General features: G+C 38.9%; 2 protein-coding genes across 10 annotated transcripts in view; one reads left to right on the forward strand and one right to left on the reverse strand.

Moving 5' to 3' along the window:
* LOC133515994 (sex determination protein fruitless-like) overlaps positions 1 to 17,619 on the forward strand; it is a 104,637-nt gene that overhangs the window by 76,471 nt on the left and 10,547 nt on the right. For 5 of the 9 annotated variants that reach the window (XM_061848651.1, XM_061848653.1, XM_061848659.1 and 2 more), the window contains 5 exons: positions 6,000 to 6,148; positions 13,994 to 14,131; positions 14,220 to 14,321; positions 14,896 to 15,105; positions 16,512 to 16,709. In XM_061848651.1, coding sequence (XP_061704635.1) covers positions 6,000 to 6,148; positions 13,994 to 14,131; positions 14,220 to 14,321; positions 14,896 to 15,105; positions 16,512 to 16,709 — 797 coding nt within the window. Of the gene's footprint in view, positions 1 to 4,808; positions 5,165 to 5,187; positions 5,352 to 5,371; positions 5,519 to 5,999; positions 6,149 to 13,993; positions 14,132 to 14,219; positions 14,322 to 14,895; positions 15,106 to 16,511; positions 16,710 to 17,619 lie in introns of those variants that run through there. The other 4 variants (XM_061848655.1, XM_061848658.1, XM_061848657.1 and 1 more) reach the window with 4 other exon arrangements.
* On the reverse strand, positions 11,394 to 13,508 carry LOC133515996 (uncharacterized). The gene is made up of 2 exons (XM_061848660.1): positions 12,822 to 13,508; positions 11,394 to 12,686 (listed from the first exon to the last, which is right to left on the reverse strand). The coding sequence occupies exons 1-2, from the start codon at positions 13,297 to 13,299 to the stop codon at positions 12,025 to 12,027; spliced, it is 1,140 nt and encodes a 379-aa protein (XP_061704644.1). The 5' UTR covers positions 13,300 to 13,508; the 3' UTR covers positions 11,394 to 12,024.

Raw genomic sequence — 17,619 nt, forward strand, 5'->3', positions numbered from 1 at the left:
ATAAACAATAAAAATAAACCGATTACAAAATTTTAATTTTAATAATAAACAACCCCAGAATGGGGGTTTATTAATGCGGACATCCAATGTCTTTGCAAAAGACTGTCTGGCCTATCCGCTAACATACTTAGTATGCTGTTGGAACTACCCTGGTTTCTGCTTCTAATGGACATGATTCTTTTGCGCATTTTGGCGTGGAAATCCTCTACGTGGGCGCCGGCAAACATGCCAGATGCGCTGCAGAATCTAGGAAGTCCCATCAGGACCCTAAACATGTTATTATAGAGGACTCGTAGGGTAATGTCATCACGCTTGAAACTGGAGCAGCCCAACTGGAGGAGCACTTTTAGAAGCCCTTTTAGAAGCCCACAGCCATAATAACACTGCTGCCTACTCTGTAGGTGTAGGTACTTAGTGTTGTGTAATGTGTTCCTGATGGTGAGTAAGGCCCCAGAGCTCCCTTTGTGAAGTCCCGGAGTGAAGCAAACCTACCTTGTTTGCTTCACTCTGGATGGTCCCAACGTCAGTGCTGATACTGTTGCTGACGTGGTGCTGCAGGAAATGGAGCTTTTCATTCCATCATCTGTGGTTCCTGTTGGTAGCAAATGCCAACCTTGGTTTGGTCGTTTCTGCAAAAAGACCTCTCTGACCCGACCTCGTGGAAGCCAGCTTTGGTTACAGGCCAATAGCTATAACCTCCCTTTTCTCGAAGATAATGGAGTCCATTATCAACTGTCAGCTCTTTCGGTACCTAGAGGATCACCAGTTGCTTAGTAACCGACAATACCCATTCCGTAGAGGCCGCTCGGCTGGTGATCTTCTAATCAACCTGACACTTCGTTGGGCACAGGCGATCGAGACAAATGGTCAAGCATTGGCTGTTAAATTTGATATAGCGAAGGCCTTCGATCGCGTTTGGTATAAAGCACTTCTTTCGAAGTTACTATCCTATGGGCTTCCTGAGAGATAATGTGTATGGGTCAGTAACTTTCTAACAGACAGAAGCATAAAGGTTGTAGTTGACGGTGTATGTTCAGAGTTCAGACTCCATATCTCTGTGAATGCTGGTGTTCCCAAGGCTTTGTCCTATCACCCACGCTATTTCTTTTGCAAATCAAGGACATGCTGCAAATTAGCGGCATTCATTGTTATGTTGACGATAATACAGGTGATGCCTCTTACACCGGCTGCACCAATATCTCTGTGAAAAATGTCATCGAGAGCCGGAACAAACTTCTGTCTGAAATTGAAACTTCCCTAAGTCTCTGGATGAGGTCGACTTAGTTTTGTCCGTTTTAACCCTACCAGACACAGGTTTGAGCGTTTACTGTTAGGGTTTGTCGTGTCACCTCGTTTTGAGAGCGCTCCCCTGACTGTCACAACCAATAACGGAATTCTTGGCGTCGAGTCAACATCTTGAGTGAAGTCCAGTTCCGCGGCCATTTAGAGGGTGAGGCCAAATTAGCCTCAAAAAAGTTCGGTGTGATCAACAGATCAAGACAATATTTCACACCGGCCCACCGCCTACAGCTTTATAAGGCGCAGGTGCGCCCACACATGGAACACTGTTCTCATCTATGGGCAGCCCAGTACCAGCTTCTAAGCTCCCTTTGGACCGCATCCAACGAAGAGCGACTCGGATTGTCGACAGCCAGCGTATCTCGGATCGGCTCGAGTCCGTGGCGCTGCCCGGCCCGCTCTGCATTTTCTATCGCATATATAACGGGAAGTGGTCCGAGGAATTGTTCGGATTAATCCCTGCCGCTTCTTTTCACCATCGCCCTACGCCACAACATTTCCATCCTCACCACTTAGATGGTTGGCAGTCCTCAACTGTGCATTTCTCCAACTTATTCAACTCGAATTGGCTTGAAACTTTCTTCCTCGCACAGCTAAACTATGGAATGAACTGTCGCCTGCGGTATTTCCGGCCGGACTAATACGACCTTCGAATCTTCAAAAAAAAGAGCGTACTTCCATCTTAAATTCCGGCAACGCACTTACAACCCCTCTGGTGTTGTGGGTGTCCATGGGTGGCGGTAATCGCTTAATATCAGGTGATCCGTCTGCTCGTTTGCCTCCTATATCATAAAAAAGAGGTCTGAACCTATCTCTTTTATTTAGATTGAGATATCTGCTGCGTACTGATGGTATATTTTAATAGCCTACCTAAAGTAAGTGGTAGGTACACCATACCGTTAATGCCCTTAATTTTGAACACTAAAACCTCTAGCTACAATACTTTGTATGTAATGTCTCTATCTTTGTTATAGAGGTTATAGTTCGCGATGCGCAGATTTGTCAAATCTAACCTTTAATGACAGGAGAATACGAGTCAAGACACGCGTCTTCATGAATGACACTATCTATATAAGGGAAGAAACAGCGACATACAGACCAATTCATATTTTCGATATGATACTGATATGTCAGTGTCAAAAGTGACGTTTTTGTTGAAGAATGTGACGTTTGACACTGACAGATCAGTATCATATCGGAAACAGATCGACTAACTACAACTCGAATTGGCTTGATAGCTTAGAAGATTGTTTTTCATCTTATTAGGCACTGACGTACCTGTCACGTGCTCACAGCTGAAGAACGCAAGGCGGTATTTCATGGACAATTTACATACAGATGGATTAACGTCCCGAGGGTCGTGCATCCGTTGAATTTCTATTGTTAGATTGGAAAATGTAGCGCCATCCACCGCGCTCGACTTTCCTTCCTTGATAATGATTAGTTTGCAACAGCGTCACCACGTATTCGCACCTGACGGAACTCGAACTTTTACGAACCGTACTTTTATTTTAACGCTTTCGTCTGCAATAAGACGCAATCACATTTATATGCGAGTAGGTATGGTAACGGTACCTGCTTACGATTTATATTGCGCACATGCTCCTTATCTTTGTTATTTATTTCCAAAACTGTAAGTCTGCCACGACAGTGCCGCTTTAATATGGCAAGTGCTAAAGTAACTGACTGTGAAATGTTGTATGTAACGCCATGTAAATATGTAAACATTACTGCGATTGGGTGACTTTAACAACTATTTTTAAACACGTGCAATTAATATGAATTAATCAAATAAAGGATTTTCCTGTGTTTGCATAGTAACGCAGAGGGCTTTTTAAATAGGTATTCTATAATGGTTAAATTGAAACGGCATCGGCAGTACAGAGCTGACAAAAAAATGCAGGTAAACTTAGTTGAAACGAAAACTTACTACCTATAAAAGGATCAATACAATCATTTAATAAATGTATTAATTATACGGAGCGTCGCCTAAGGAATTTACTGAATAAATCGAACTTGGATTGCCGTTTAAGAGCGAACCGATTTCCTAAATGGCGCCGAGTCCGATCGGCAGTCCAGCACAGGGAGATTGACTCATTTGCACTGCATTACATTACCGACCGACACGGACAGCCACTCTCATCTCGCGGTAATGAACAGATTGTTGCCCATAGGACTTTACCGTTATACAGTATAGGTACCTACTTTACTTCTATACCGTTGTAGCACCAGCACCCGTGCTTCTAGTACGTACAAATCGAACACCTAAAGATATGTATAAGTATTATTATTATTTTCGACCTCGATTTCGTGTTCTCCCTTTAATAATGTCACCACTACTAAGCCATAACCATTTGATTTTAATTCTACTAATATAATTGAAAAAGAGTGGTTAATACACTAGATTCCAGATTCATAATTTCTACCGTATTTCAAAAATAGCATTTCGCAGTTTTCCACAGATTTTGAAGTGACGAAATCAAGGGGTTCGAAATTCAAGTATCGCCCCCTTGGACGGAAACTAGCGCTAGCGCAATGACATTAGATGGATGTGAAAATACTGAATTACCCACTTACCTTTAATGATTAAAATAGGCAGGTACATTTTTTGATGTTAGATGTATATTTCAGTTCAGAGTCTTTCCCACCGAAATTTCTCCCCACGCCATTCCGACTCTTTAATATTCTGATTCTTAAATAGGCTTATACCATCCTAAAACCAGTAACACGAACAAGTAAGTAAGTACCTATAGGTAAGGAGGCACTTAATGACCTTTAAGTACCTACCTATGATCTCATACGGCAACTAGAGTTCAATGCCCCATAAATAACTGAACCTACGCCGAAGGGGCAAATAGTACTTACTTAGGTACCGCTACCGCAGCATCAAATAGGGTTTTGAGAAAATACATAATAGGTATGAAGGCCCATTATATGTATATTATATATACATTTAGTATTAATGTTAGTTTTAAAAATAAAAATTCACATTATTTTAATTCACAAAACATTAAAACTAAATAAAAATGTTTGTATATTTTATAAAGTAGATATTTATATTTCCTCGCGTATTAAAATGTTCTATATACCTATGCAGATGTTATAATAAATAAATACATCCCACCAACCAAAGCTTCTTGGCCACTAATAAAAAGCGTTATTTCAGTTGTTAGATATTGTGAGGGAAATTTAAGACAAGACATAAAGCGCCATCTGTGTCCAAATTAGCAATATACGAAAGAAGGTTGCCTGGTATCTGCGTCTAAAAGTTTGTATAGATGGCGCTAGATGTACGCGCAATGCACGGATGTGCAAATTTGCGATGAACTGAGAGAATGTCAAGGCCAATGCTAATAAAGTGATAACCATGGAATCACAGTAATACACAATCAAAATTTTGAATTTAATCGCTAGGAAATTAATAATAAGCTTTAAGTTTATCTTTAGTTTCTTTTAAAAACGTAAATGTCGTGCTTCATTATCAATGTTGTTGATCGCGTTATAACCTCAATTCTGTATCTATGGGCGTGGGAATTTCTAAATTATAAACTTAAAAAGCCATAAAAATGTATTTTCACGTTTTGGAATTGTTAATTGGTGAATCCTGAGTGATAAAAATTATAACGCTTTTGGAATAAATGCAAAATAGACGTATGTAAACACGAAATATTGCCTGACAATTTAAATTTAGCGCTAAACTTGTAAGGCATGAAGTTCGCATTGCGAAATACGAATACTGGCCGATTGATGTGAAAGATATTCCGAAGGCCGTGAACATTGCGGAAATCGAGATGTGTGTGTGGTCAAAAAGACAGTGCAAGGTAGGGGTCGGGTGGCGTTTGTGATGGCAAAAATTTTGCAAATGGTGAGTTAGGAATTATTGACTTATTGTGCGTCCCGGAATCGATTTCGGTTTGTGATTGTGAATTAGTATGGTGTTAGAAAAAAAAAAATAGTGCTGATTGATAGTTTTTACCCAGATTCTAAGATAGGGATCGGCAAATGGCGCTACGATTTGCCAAAGTTGACACAACTACGCGTTTAGAAATCCCGTACGTCCTCAGGTCACCTAGTTTTAGAGGCGCGGGATGGTCTGTGAAAAGAAACAAATAGTGGTGCATCCTCGAATTCCTGAAATCACGCGTTTGGTGTTAGCAACTGGGACATCCAGCTTGGCGATTATAACGGTGTCAGCATGTTGCGATTTTTTTGGCCAGCGGTACTACTTTTTAAACTCGTTTATAGAAGCGGCTAGAGGCTTCCGCGTCCCGTAGGGTCGCTGGCCCCGCCGTCTGCCTTCTGGAGTTAAATTACATAATGTATGGTTCTTGTTTGGAGCGTGCAACAAGTAGACATGTGTCGGCGGCTAACTGTCAATGTGGTGTACAGTAAGCCCGCGGCCCCCATTAATTCGAGCCGCTGATGTCACTTATCTCTGCGCTCTCCTATCTAGGCCCTATGGCCGCCAATTTTTTACACACTTAGTATCTTAATGTAAATTTGATAACCGCCGCACGTCTCTAATTACCGGCTGTTTAAATAATGTAACGCAAATTTAGGGTTGTTGTGAGTGAATAACTGTCTATATGAAATTTTATGTTAATTACGATTTTAGCAATGAACCGGTATAGTATTTTAAATTGAAAGCTTGGGTCTGAACAGTGTAGAATGAGTGGAATGATGTTAACTGTTGTTTGCAGCACGGTCACTGACACTAGCAGCAATGGACCAGCAATTCTGCTTGCGCTGGAACAACCACCCAAACAACCTGACTGATGTGCTCGCCAGCCTGCTGCAGAGGGAAGCCCTCTGTGATGTCACACTTGCCTGCGATGGAGAAACGGTTAAGGTAAGCAATATCTAACTACAAATTATTTAGTAATGTTCATATATTATAACAGGTCTACTAACTACAATAAAAGACATTATATTGAGTAAATCAAAATTTAAATTGTAATTTGCCACTTATTTCAGGTTTATTTACAAAACAAACTGAACTCATCAATTGACACCAATTGAGTTGCTACTTGAAATCAAATAGATTGTTTGGTTTTATGGCTTAGTATTTTAGGTAAAAATACTCAAATGTACATAACAAAGTAGCTAACAGTATTGTATGAAAATATTTAATTAACCGGTCTTTATTGTTGTATTTATCATATTCAATTAGTAGTACAGGTTGTTAAGGCCTATTTAAATTTTTTCACATTCCTAATAATGGTTGATAGTTTCATCTAAAATTTCACAGTTTAATCTTAATGAAGCCCAATGTTCAGTTATAAAAAATATATATTGTGTTATATTTCAGATTACACATCAAATCATAATATTGACATGTTAGTGTTGTGACAATTGTTTACCATTGCATCTGCTGAGTGTAAACAGTAGTATTACATGCTTGTGTAATGGTTTGTTTTAATCAAAATACTCTTTACAATTTGGCTATGAAAATTATACAATGTGCAAGTACTTCTCTTTGATGTAACAATAGATATTAAGTTTTTTTTTATACCACGACGGTGGCAAACAAGCATACGGCCCGCCTGATGGTAAGCAGTCACTGTAGCCTATGGACGCCTACAACACCAAAGGTATTACATGTGTGTTGCTGACCCTTTAAAAAAACTGTAAACTCCGTTTTTGAAGAACCCCATACTGTAGCCCCTTGGGAAAACCTTGGCAGAAAGCTCATTCCACTGCCGAAGCGTTCGCGGGAGGAAATTCCTCTTAAACCACACAGTACGCCACCATTTAGTTTCAAGGGTGTGAGGACGAACACCCTGCCGACGGAGAGTGGTGCGGTGATAGAAAGCAACCGCTGGCATCATGTCAAACAATTCTTCAGAGCACAGCCTATTGTACAAGTGGTAGAACACACACAATGTTACATTGATATGAAAAAAAAATAGAATGCCAAGTATTTAGTACCAATAAAATTATTGGTACCCAAAAAATATTATTTAGTATTTTTGAAATCTTTCGCTACTTGAAGTAATATAGGATTCCATACCCAAAGGGAGGAAAATCCTTTAACTAAGCCTCGACTGGCCCTTTGTCTGTTTTTGTATCTGTCGGCTCCACTGCTAAATGTCACGAACCATGTACTCAGTTTAAGTCTTATCAGAGTTTGCTTTTCTATTGTGGCTATAGGTAACTGCGCACAATAAAAATTAAATGAAACAGCCCAAAATAACAGTAAGGTATTAGGTATTTGAATTTTGTAACATGTCTGAATTGTAGGATGATGAGTAACATTTGAAGGAGGAGATCTTAACTAACATTTGAAGTCCTTAAATAATTAGAACTACAGGAATATAGCAATTATAACTGGGGCTAGCAATTAGTATCTTCAGGGGTCCAGTTTTTAAATACCATTGCGGTCCATTTCTACTTGAATTTATTAAATACCTGGGCAAATGTAATGTACAGCACAAAATAGGTTGGCGGTTTGGATCCCGGCCATTTGGTGACCCCTGGTTTATAAGGACTTATTGGGCAGAGGGCTGTATCAAGCATAGGTACTATAGGTAGACATTTGAATTTTTGCACAGTGTGTATGTATGGTTGTTTCAACAAAAGGGGACCCCATAAAACAAATGTTTTTTCTCTCGCTTCTAAACTTCAAACTCGCTTTAATAATAACATAGAATATATAGAATTACAACAAAACTATTATAAATCCAGTCCAGACCACTGGCATGAGTTGATGGATAAAATAAAAAAATTGAAAAATAATGATTGTACCCACAGAGCCTTCGCAACATGAATATGATACGACCCACAATTGACCAGCTTTTAACTTGACATAATATGATATTCATACCCAATTGCGCTTTAATAAAACATTTTAATTACAATTTGATTATATGTAACTTTGACTAAAATATTTTTAATGCAAATATTTAAAAAGCTTAAGTATCAAATGAATTTAGTGTACCACGATTTATTTAAATCCTACATTTTAATACCAATTACAAGTGAATGTGAATCAATATGTAGAAGTATTTTGACTACATTTTTTGGTCTTTTTTACTTACTATACTTATTAGGCGAAGGAGTTAAGGCAAAGTAAATTCAGGTGAATTTAGATTACAAATGTTTGGCAACAGTTATTTTAAATTAATTGCGTCATGATAATGGGGTTAACCAGCAAGCATTTTTTTAAATATTAATAATAAATATTGGACATTCTTATACAAATTGACTAAGCCCCACAGTGAGCTCAAATTTTTTTTTTACTATATTGTACCTCTATTTTTTGTTCCATATGCCTTGCTTGACTGCTTTTTTATCCGTTGTTATGCAGTATTTTTTTTATTATCACACCTAATTTCAGGTTTGCATGCGTAACCCTTATAGCCTCCTATCTCCTAGCGGCCTTTTTAAAGGACCAAATAAACCATGTCGTTGAGACTAAAATATTTAAGAATACAATGGTGCCAAAAACGCCGAACGTACTTCACAAAAGACCGAATGATAGTTTGAATTTTCCCGCCCGCGATAGTCACATGATTTACGACGGCCAATAGCAATTAAGCAGAGCGTTAGTATAGGCCTAAGGTAAACGAACGCATTGCTTGTTTGCATGAATTAACATATGATCACTGATCATGTAATTTTTAGGTTTTAAAGTACACTCTACGGCACGGAACCTAAAAAGCTAAAGTGAGTCAATTCAATTAGGTATTTGGTTCCAGAGCAAAGAATTTAGAGCTTCCAAAAATGTTTTCGCAGTTTTAATCATTATTATAAGTGCTTAAGAATTAAAAAATCGATAAATGTTATCTAAAGGGCATAGGGTAGTCATTCAAACTGTACCGGACACTAACTCAGTATGTTTTAAAAGACAAGAAATTCAACGTTGCGACAAACGAATGTAATGTAATGACAAACGAAATGTAACCATGCCCAAATAACACTAGACTGTACTCATAGTGTTGTGTTCCTGCCGGTGAGTAAGGTTGCCAGAGCTCAACGAGGGAGCGGAGTGTTAGGGTCGGCAACGCGCATGTAACTCCTCTGAAGTTTCAGGCGTACATAAGCTACGGAGACTGCTTCCCATCAGGCAGGCCGTATGTTCGTTTGCCACCGACATAATATAAAAAAAATCGTAGATTGTCACTTTATTCGTTTTCTTATTATCTAATTACATACCTTTTTTGCCGACTATTTAATAAAATCTAGCCTCTAATAACAGTCAGGTATTTTAACTATTTCTTTTTATATTCTGCTCCGTCAGCAACAGTTACCCAGGTTGATAGACAATGTTCTAACGTAACACATATTTATTACTCGTAGGTACTAACAATAAACTTTGATGATATCTGCCGTAGGGAGCCCCAACTTCACTGTTGGTGCACAACTTCGACTAAATAAAATATTAAAATAATAATTTTATACCAAAAATTAGATAGGTATCAATTGAATTCATAGTAAAAAATCCTGCGTAAAAATAGTTTGAAATTTATACAAAATGTAAAATGACCTATGTTCGCCATCTGTCTTTAATTTCGTCTTATATATAATTTTTTTAAGGTACCAAAAAAGTATGACGTGGTCATGACGACGAATGACATGTTTTTCTTATTTATTTTATATACACATAAAAATACCAAGGCTTCCAAATACTGGACTTCTCACAATACCGGTATTAATACCGTACTTATGTTCATCGATACCGGGATCCCGGTATTGAATATGAATAGCTTAAAACTGTATAGTTTTATTAAAAAGGCTCACTGTAACACCCGATATGTCCTAAAAGCTTTTAGAACAATAGATAATCAATGTCGCCATCTGCAATAATTATATTTCACACTAGGTTGGCAATAATTTTATTCAACTTGTTGACTTCATCAGTCACATTATTAGTCCAACTTAACTATCCCGCCAACGTTTTTTTCCAAATTCCACCATAATTGGTTTGCCATACGGCAGTTCCTTGCTCTTTTCTTTTTTAGTTTTGATAAAATTTTAAGAACTAATTATATTAATGTCACTAAAGTCAGACCAAGATAAGTTGGCAGCGATTTTGACAGCCCAGATAGTGCAAGTGTTATTTTAAACTTCAAACTCCTATGAAATTATGACGTTTACTTAACACTTGCACAGGGTGGGCTATCAAAATAATTGCCAACTCAGCTTGGTCTGACTCTACCATCATATTCACAACCTGTCTGGGTAGTGATACTAGTGACCCTGCCTATGAAGTCGTTGGTTCCGGGTTCAAATCCTGGTTAGGGTATTTATTTATGTGATGAGCACGAATATTTGATCCTGAGTTATGGGTGTTTCCTATGTATTTAAGTATTTATTTATTATATATGTCGTTGTCTAAGTGCCCACAACACAAGCCTTATTGAGCTTACTGAGGGACATACACAATTTGTGTAATACTGTCCTATAATAAGAAAAATATATAAAATATTCGTCACTCACGAAACTTCAGGATTCATCCACCACCAACCACCAAATATTTATCTGACGCATAGGCTCTTGTTTCAATAATAAAATGAGGGCTAAATGCCAGTTAGATGCGTGAAACGTGTAGTAATCTTCTTGATACAGTCGAATATGACTATTGTAATGTATATAAAGGGTTTATACTGCATATTTCCCTTGTTTTTGAAAAATACGTTAATATTAATGCATATTATCTACATTAATATGCAGGCTTTCAAGGCCGCATTTAAATTTAAAGGTATCGCTTTAAATCACTATTGTAACTTACAACCTTTATAACCAGTATCAAAAATGTAAATTAACATATCGTCTGTACCTTGGTCGTGAGTTTTTATAGTTTTCGCAAAGTTTTTTTTAAAGTCTTAGAAGCTAGATTCAACTAATAATATTTTAGATGCCATTAAAATGCATTCTTTTTAGGTCATAAGCGAATAGATAACAGTCTGCAGAAGGCATCCATTTTAACTTTCTAATTTAGTCTTCATAAAAGCTACCAAACAAGTTTCTAGGGTTTAGACCAGTAAAACTAGGTATACTAAATAACTCGACAATTTGATTTTAAAGCATTCTTTTATTCTCAAATATTGTTCCTTACAACTAGAAACCTAACTCACTGAAGACAAACTACTACCTATACTCTATCCACGTTAACGAGCTAGTATAACGGTCTCTCTTTTGCACTTTTGTATGCAGATGAAAAGGACAAAAAAAGGCAGTGGGCGTAAACAATGGTACCTTGCTGTCCGGCCCGGCTTACATGCCGTCGCTCGGAATATTTATTTTTATATTCCTTATGGTTATAATCATACATCGGGGTTTCTGGTGCGAGAATATTAAATAATTACCAAACTACGAGTATCAATTAAAAATAGGTAGTAAGCACTAAAACTGCTTAGAAATGTTAAAATAGTAGGTATCGGTTTTTGGTTATTACCCTTTTTTTTGGCTAATGTCAAACATTAGCACGGCACCAAAAACCCCGATGTATGGTTAATATTTATATTCTTTTTGGTTTATTTTAAAGGACCGACTGAATATTTATGATCAATAGTGAAATAACGAATCGGCGGACTTAAATTTAATGCTTAAGGCATCATACGTATATTAATATTACGGAATTCAAAGTTACAAAACTAAAACTATCTATTGATCATAAATATGAAATTAAAAAATAGTTACTGGATAGTCACAATATTTAACTAAATAGGTATCTGGCTACATATAACAGTATTAATAAAACCAGGTGTTTGTTAATAAAAATATTTATTCCATCTCCGATGCACTAGAATCATTTTCTAAATTTATTATAAATCTATCCAGCGGTTCGACTATACTCATTTTTGTTTCTACCACTTCTATTACGTGCTTGATGCATTTCTTCCATGACTCAGCATTTACTTTAGAAATACCTTCCCGGAGTAACTGTTTCACTTCCGCTAGTTTGAAAGTTTTATTATTGTTGGCTACGTACCCCTTGACTTGCGACCAAATCATCTCTATCGGATTCAATTCGCAGTGATAAGGGGGTAATCGTAGCACTGTTTTATTTCTTTGTTTCGCTATTTCATCTACAACAAACGCCTCATACCTATTTTTATGAGCTCTTACTATATCCAATAAATCTTTTTTATTCATATTAATTGTAAATAAGTTCCTTTCCTTTAACCAATCAATGATTTCATTCTTTCGTGATTGTGTGTTGGGTACCTTTTCTATTTTTCTTGAATGGTATGGGGCGTTATCTAGAACAATTACAGAGCCATCTGGAATCTTATCAAGCACCTGTGTGAACCATTCTTCAAATACCTCCGCGTTCATGTCTTGATGATAATCTCCTTTGTTCTTTGATTCAAACACTAATAGGCCGCCTTCAACAAATCCGTCTTCACTTCCAATGTGTGTTACGATTAGCCGCTTTCCCTTGCCTGCAAAAATAAAGAAATAAGATAAGGGATTCAAAGGTTATTGTCACAACAATAAGTGAGGATTTGTGACCAGGTGGATAAAATACCATGCAACTTGTACAATATTGTTAAGTTATTACAAGTACGATAACTCACCTGATGGATTTCTTAAGCCAGAAGATAAACCATTTATCATAGCATGTCTTGCGTTTTGGATCGTCGAGTCAAGCCAAATTAAGCTTTTAGTGTGACCCTCGTTTACCCACGTTTCATCCAAGTAGAAAATCTTTTTTCCCGCTGCTCTCGCTTCCTTCACACATTTTAAATAATTTCGCCTCCAATATTGTAGATCTTCTCGATCATTCATAAGACTATTGCGACTTCTTTTAATAAACTTGAATCCAATATGTCTTAATAACTTGTGAAGTGTAGACCGCTTATAATTTTCTAGAGTTGTATCGCTGTTGACCGCGTTCAAAATTTTGGTTAGTGTCGGGATTTCATTCCGTGAAAAAAACTCGTGCACTATTCTTCGCAATGCGTTTTGAGTAAAGCTGTCCATTGTGTTTAACACAGTTTTGCGCTGTCTTTGTTTTTTAGGTGATATAAGGACATTATTCGTTTTTTTTTTCATTCACAATTTTGTACACTGATACCCAATGGATACCTAATGACGACGCAACAGCCTTCGCAATTTCATTGTGTGAGGCATCTGGAGTCTCTCGTATAAAAGTGTTATACAAATTGCATATCATCACTTTTTCATGTGACAAAAAATGCTGCCTCCGCCTTTTCTTAGGTGCGATTGGTGAATTTGCCATTTTAGTTCGCCAAAAATCAGTCCAAAACACTAGCAGAGTCACACAGTAAACAGTCCAATAATACACAAGCCGAGTCACACAGTAAGCAGGAAAGTCCAGTAACCAAGCCGAGTCGCAAAGTAAGCAGAAGATAATCCAGTAAACAAGCCGAGTCACAGATCAATCGGGGAACAATAGAAAGGAGAGCACTTTAACGCTTCCGCACCGTACAAAAAATAGAGTTAACTGTCATGTAAACTCACCCGTTGCAATTGCATCGCCCTTATCGCTGACCAATCACGTGCCGTCTGAGTTTTCTGGTACTAGCTCGTTAACGTGGATAGAGTATAATTAAAATAAGAATAGATATGCCAAAATGGTAATATTCGCTTTTCAATACAGGATTGCGAAGACCTTCACATAGCCTGGCTTGCCTTTTGTGTGTGTTACGTTCTAGTGTGCACACATGCTATGCCTAAAACTCGGCAATGTGCAAGGTGGCAATGAAATTGTTTTGTATTGTTTTAGGCACATCAGACGATACTCTCTGCGTGCTCGCCGTATTTTGAGACTATATTCCTACAGAACACTCATCCACATCCGATAATATTTCTCAAAGATGTGCGGTATTCAGAGATGAAGTCATTACTGGACTTCATGTATAAGGTAATTAAAGTCTTCTTGCTCGTGTGTATACTGTTAACTTGAAATATGGACTCTAGTTCAGTAACTGTAATAATACTTTGTATTTCAGGGAGAAGTAAACGTAGGGCAAAATATGCTACCGATGTTCCTAAAAACAGCTGAAAGCTTACAAGTCAGAGGTCTGACAGAAAACAATACATTAAATCCTAAGGTAAATATAGTATTCTACTCACCTGTTTGATATACATTTGATTAAGTATATGATTACTGTTATTCAGTTCTGTCGTTGACCTATAGTCAAATTTGAGAACATTTCAACTCAAACATAAGTATTAAAAGGAAAGAGGCCAAGGTTTTTTTAGATTCGAGCTTCCTTCTAGAAAACTCTTCATGTGATAAATTCTTATGGAGTATTTAAAACTGGTCATGCACTTACGTACTTACTTACTGGCTCATCTACACGGTGCGAGAGCTCGCCCGCGGGATTTTCGTTATCGCTGAGATCGCACTCGGTCAATCTATCTTATGCCTCAATTTGTTGTAAGTCGCATGTGAGTTCTCTCATCTTCTACAGGAGCCTCAGGTCGACTCACTGATAAAATCTTTGTTCAAACATGTATCGACACCTATCTCAGTCTAGTAGTACGAGTAGGTAGCAGATTGTTATTTTGTAGGTATCCTGTCATGCCATAAACCCATTATACAAGAGGTTTAGCTGAAAATTAAATCTATTAATATTGAAAGTGGGAGTAAGTATATCGCGTAACGAGATCATTGGTTTGCAGAGTGAAGGACGGTCGACGCCGCTGGTGAGCGCGGAGAACCTGTCGTCGCGCGGAGAGTTCGCGACGCCGCCCGCGGCGCACGCGCCCGCGCCCTCCACGCCGCTGCCGCCCGCGCCGCCGCTCGCCGCGCATGCGCCGCCCGAGAAACGACGCCGGAAGAACTCCAACATAAACAGAGACGAAGTTGATCTGTCATACAGGCATTATGAGGTAATATTGCCTTCATTATGAAGCTTTGTTTTGTGAATTGGAAATAATGAGAGAGGTCTATGCTCAGCGTTGTGGCATTCAAGTGTTTTGTTTTATTAGCCCATTTTAGTGTTTCTGCTTCATTTTTCATACGGTCCTGTCAGTTGTCTTTTCCCACCATTTTAAGCATCTTACAATTCCAAGTCGTTCCGATTTCCCTTTCGGTATATCTTTGCCGTGTTGGCCATTTGTGGTATTTTTGTATCCCAGTCACTATATAAGTAGCCTTTTTGTCCCACTTTTCCGAACATATACGGCAGGCATGCTTCGTCCAGTCGTCCTTAAGAGGAGATCTTTTTCAGAATTGAGCATTTTTGGTTCTTAAATATATGTGGGATATTTATATTTATTTCGTACATTTAAATATTAAATACGAGAAGTATATTATTTAATAATGCAATTGACTTTAATTTCGATAATACTTGAGTCTGATAATGCGGATGCTAATATGAGAGCTTTTAACTGAATAATATGGCAAATATGGCCGTTAGCCGTTGCTTCAAGTACAATAAAAAAAATACTTTCCACCCAAGGGTGGAAAATGCAATTTTCCATCCGGCTATCTAAAAGGTGAACTTTCCGAATAGGTCTTCTTCTTCCTCGCGTTGTCCCGGCATTTTGCCACGGCTCATGAGAGCCTGGGGTCCGCTTGGCAACTAATCCCAAGATTTGGCGTAGGCACTAGTTTTTACGAAAGCGACTGCCATCTGATCTTCCAACCCAGAGGGTAAACTAGGCCTTGTTAGGATTAGTCCGGTTCCTCACGATGTTTTCCTTCACCGAAAAGCGACTGGTAAATATCAAATGATATTTCGTACATAAGTTCCGAAAAACTCCAATGAGCGACCAATGTACGAGCCGGGATTTGAACCCGCGACCTCCGGATTGCAAGTCGCACGCTCTTACCGCTAGGCCACCAGCGCTTCTATAAAAGGTGAACTTTCCGAATAGGAGATATGAAAAAAATAATTGCTTTGGGGTCAAAAACCACGGAGGAAAGAGTTGTCATGCTCCTTCAGTCAACCTTAGTACTTTTTGTACTGAAACTGACTGAAATAGCATAACACGTTTGTGCGTTGCCGTGAAAGTATGATGGTAAAGGATTATTCACTACATCTGTAGGTTTGTATGGAAATGACCACTCCCCTATCGTATCGTGTCGTATCTAAGCGGTATTCACACCCACATCTACAATAATAAATAAATAGCTGGTAACACGTTTAACGGTTATTTATTTAAATACTGGATTCGCTTTATACATATTCGACTATGTTTATTCTATACTTCAAATAATTACTTTAAAAAGGAAAGAAAATGCCCCCGGGCCTTGACAGTGTGCAAATGAAAAGGGCCTTCGTATTACACAGAGCCACCTGAAGGGGTCGAAAGGCGGGTCGACGGGGTCGGGGTCGGAGCCGTCCACGCCGCCGCCGGCGCACACGCCGGCGCGCGCGCTGCGCTCGCCCGCGCCCGCGCCCGCGCCGCTCGTCAAGCAGGAGCCCGACTCGCCCTACCCGCTGGCGCGCGACATGCCGCCGCCGCACTACGACCAGACCCATCTGCCAGTGAGTACACCACTCGTTCGTCTTTCATCCTTTCCCGACCGGACTTAACTCCGCGTTTGGGTAGATCCGAGACGCCGACCTGTAATCGACCACGGCTTAAAAGGCTGAGGGCGCACCCATATTTGGCACACAATAATGCGGCATACTATCTGCCGTATGATAACGCTCTATTCCAAAGAATATTGCTAACTGACGGATATTGGATACCGTTAGGCGGCTGTGAACCGAATGTGAAAATGCCCTGATCGATTTGAAATAATATTAGCCTAACATGTCTACCCTTAAACTGTAACTGTAAAGTTTTGCTTCGATAGTAAGCTTTTTGGCTAAATACTTAGGTTTCCACTTTACTACTCGTTTCTTGTATTTTGTTTATTATGTGACCTTGGTAATTCAAATACACTACAGAACAACTTTTTTACACACTATTTCAAGGTTCCTATTAAAAAATAACTTATTAATTCACATAAAAGCAGTAGTTGCCCTTGGAAATTTATTTACTCGACTTCAAGTTGCTTCGTACGATTACAGTTACTAGGAAGATCTTTTTCTTCTGCTTTTATATCGAATCTAATATCTTGGTTGTACTCTGAATTAACGTTTAACCTTTCTTTATGTAAATATTATGTGTTGCCATATTTGTCAACAGAAAGGAAGGGATCAGCCTCATTTTCGAAAATTATAATTGGCATAGATCACAAAATAGAGTACAGCAGGGCAATCCTTTCCTTGTCTGTTGGCAGAGGCCGGAGCGGCGGCCGGCCGGCAAGCCCGCGGGGCCCGCGCCCGGCGCCGCCAGGCTCGCGTCCGTCGCCACCCCGCCTCCGCCGCTCCCCGCGCCCCCCCACACCCGCCCGAGCCGTGCGCCCGGCCGCAAGGGAGGACGCTTCCGCTCCAACTGGCTCTCGCT

Source organism: Cydia pomonella, chromosome 3 (genome assembly GCF_033807575.1).
Source record: "Cydia pomonella isolate Wapato2018A chromosome 3, ilCydPomo1, whole genome shotgun sequence".
Lineage (NCBI taxonomy): Eukaryota > Metazoa > Arthropoda > Insecta > Lepidoptera > Tortricidae > Cydia > Cydia pomonella.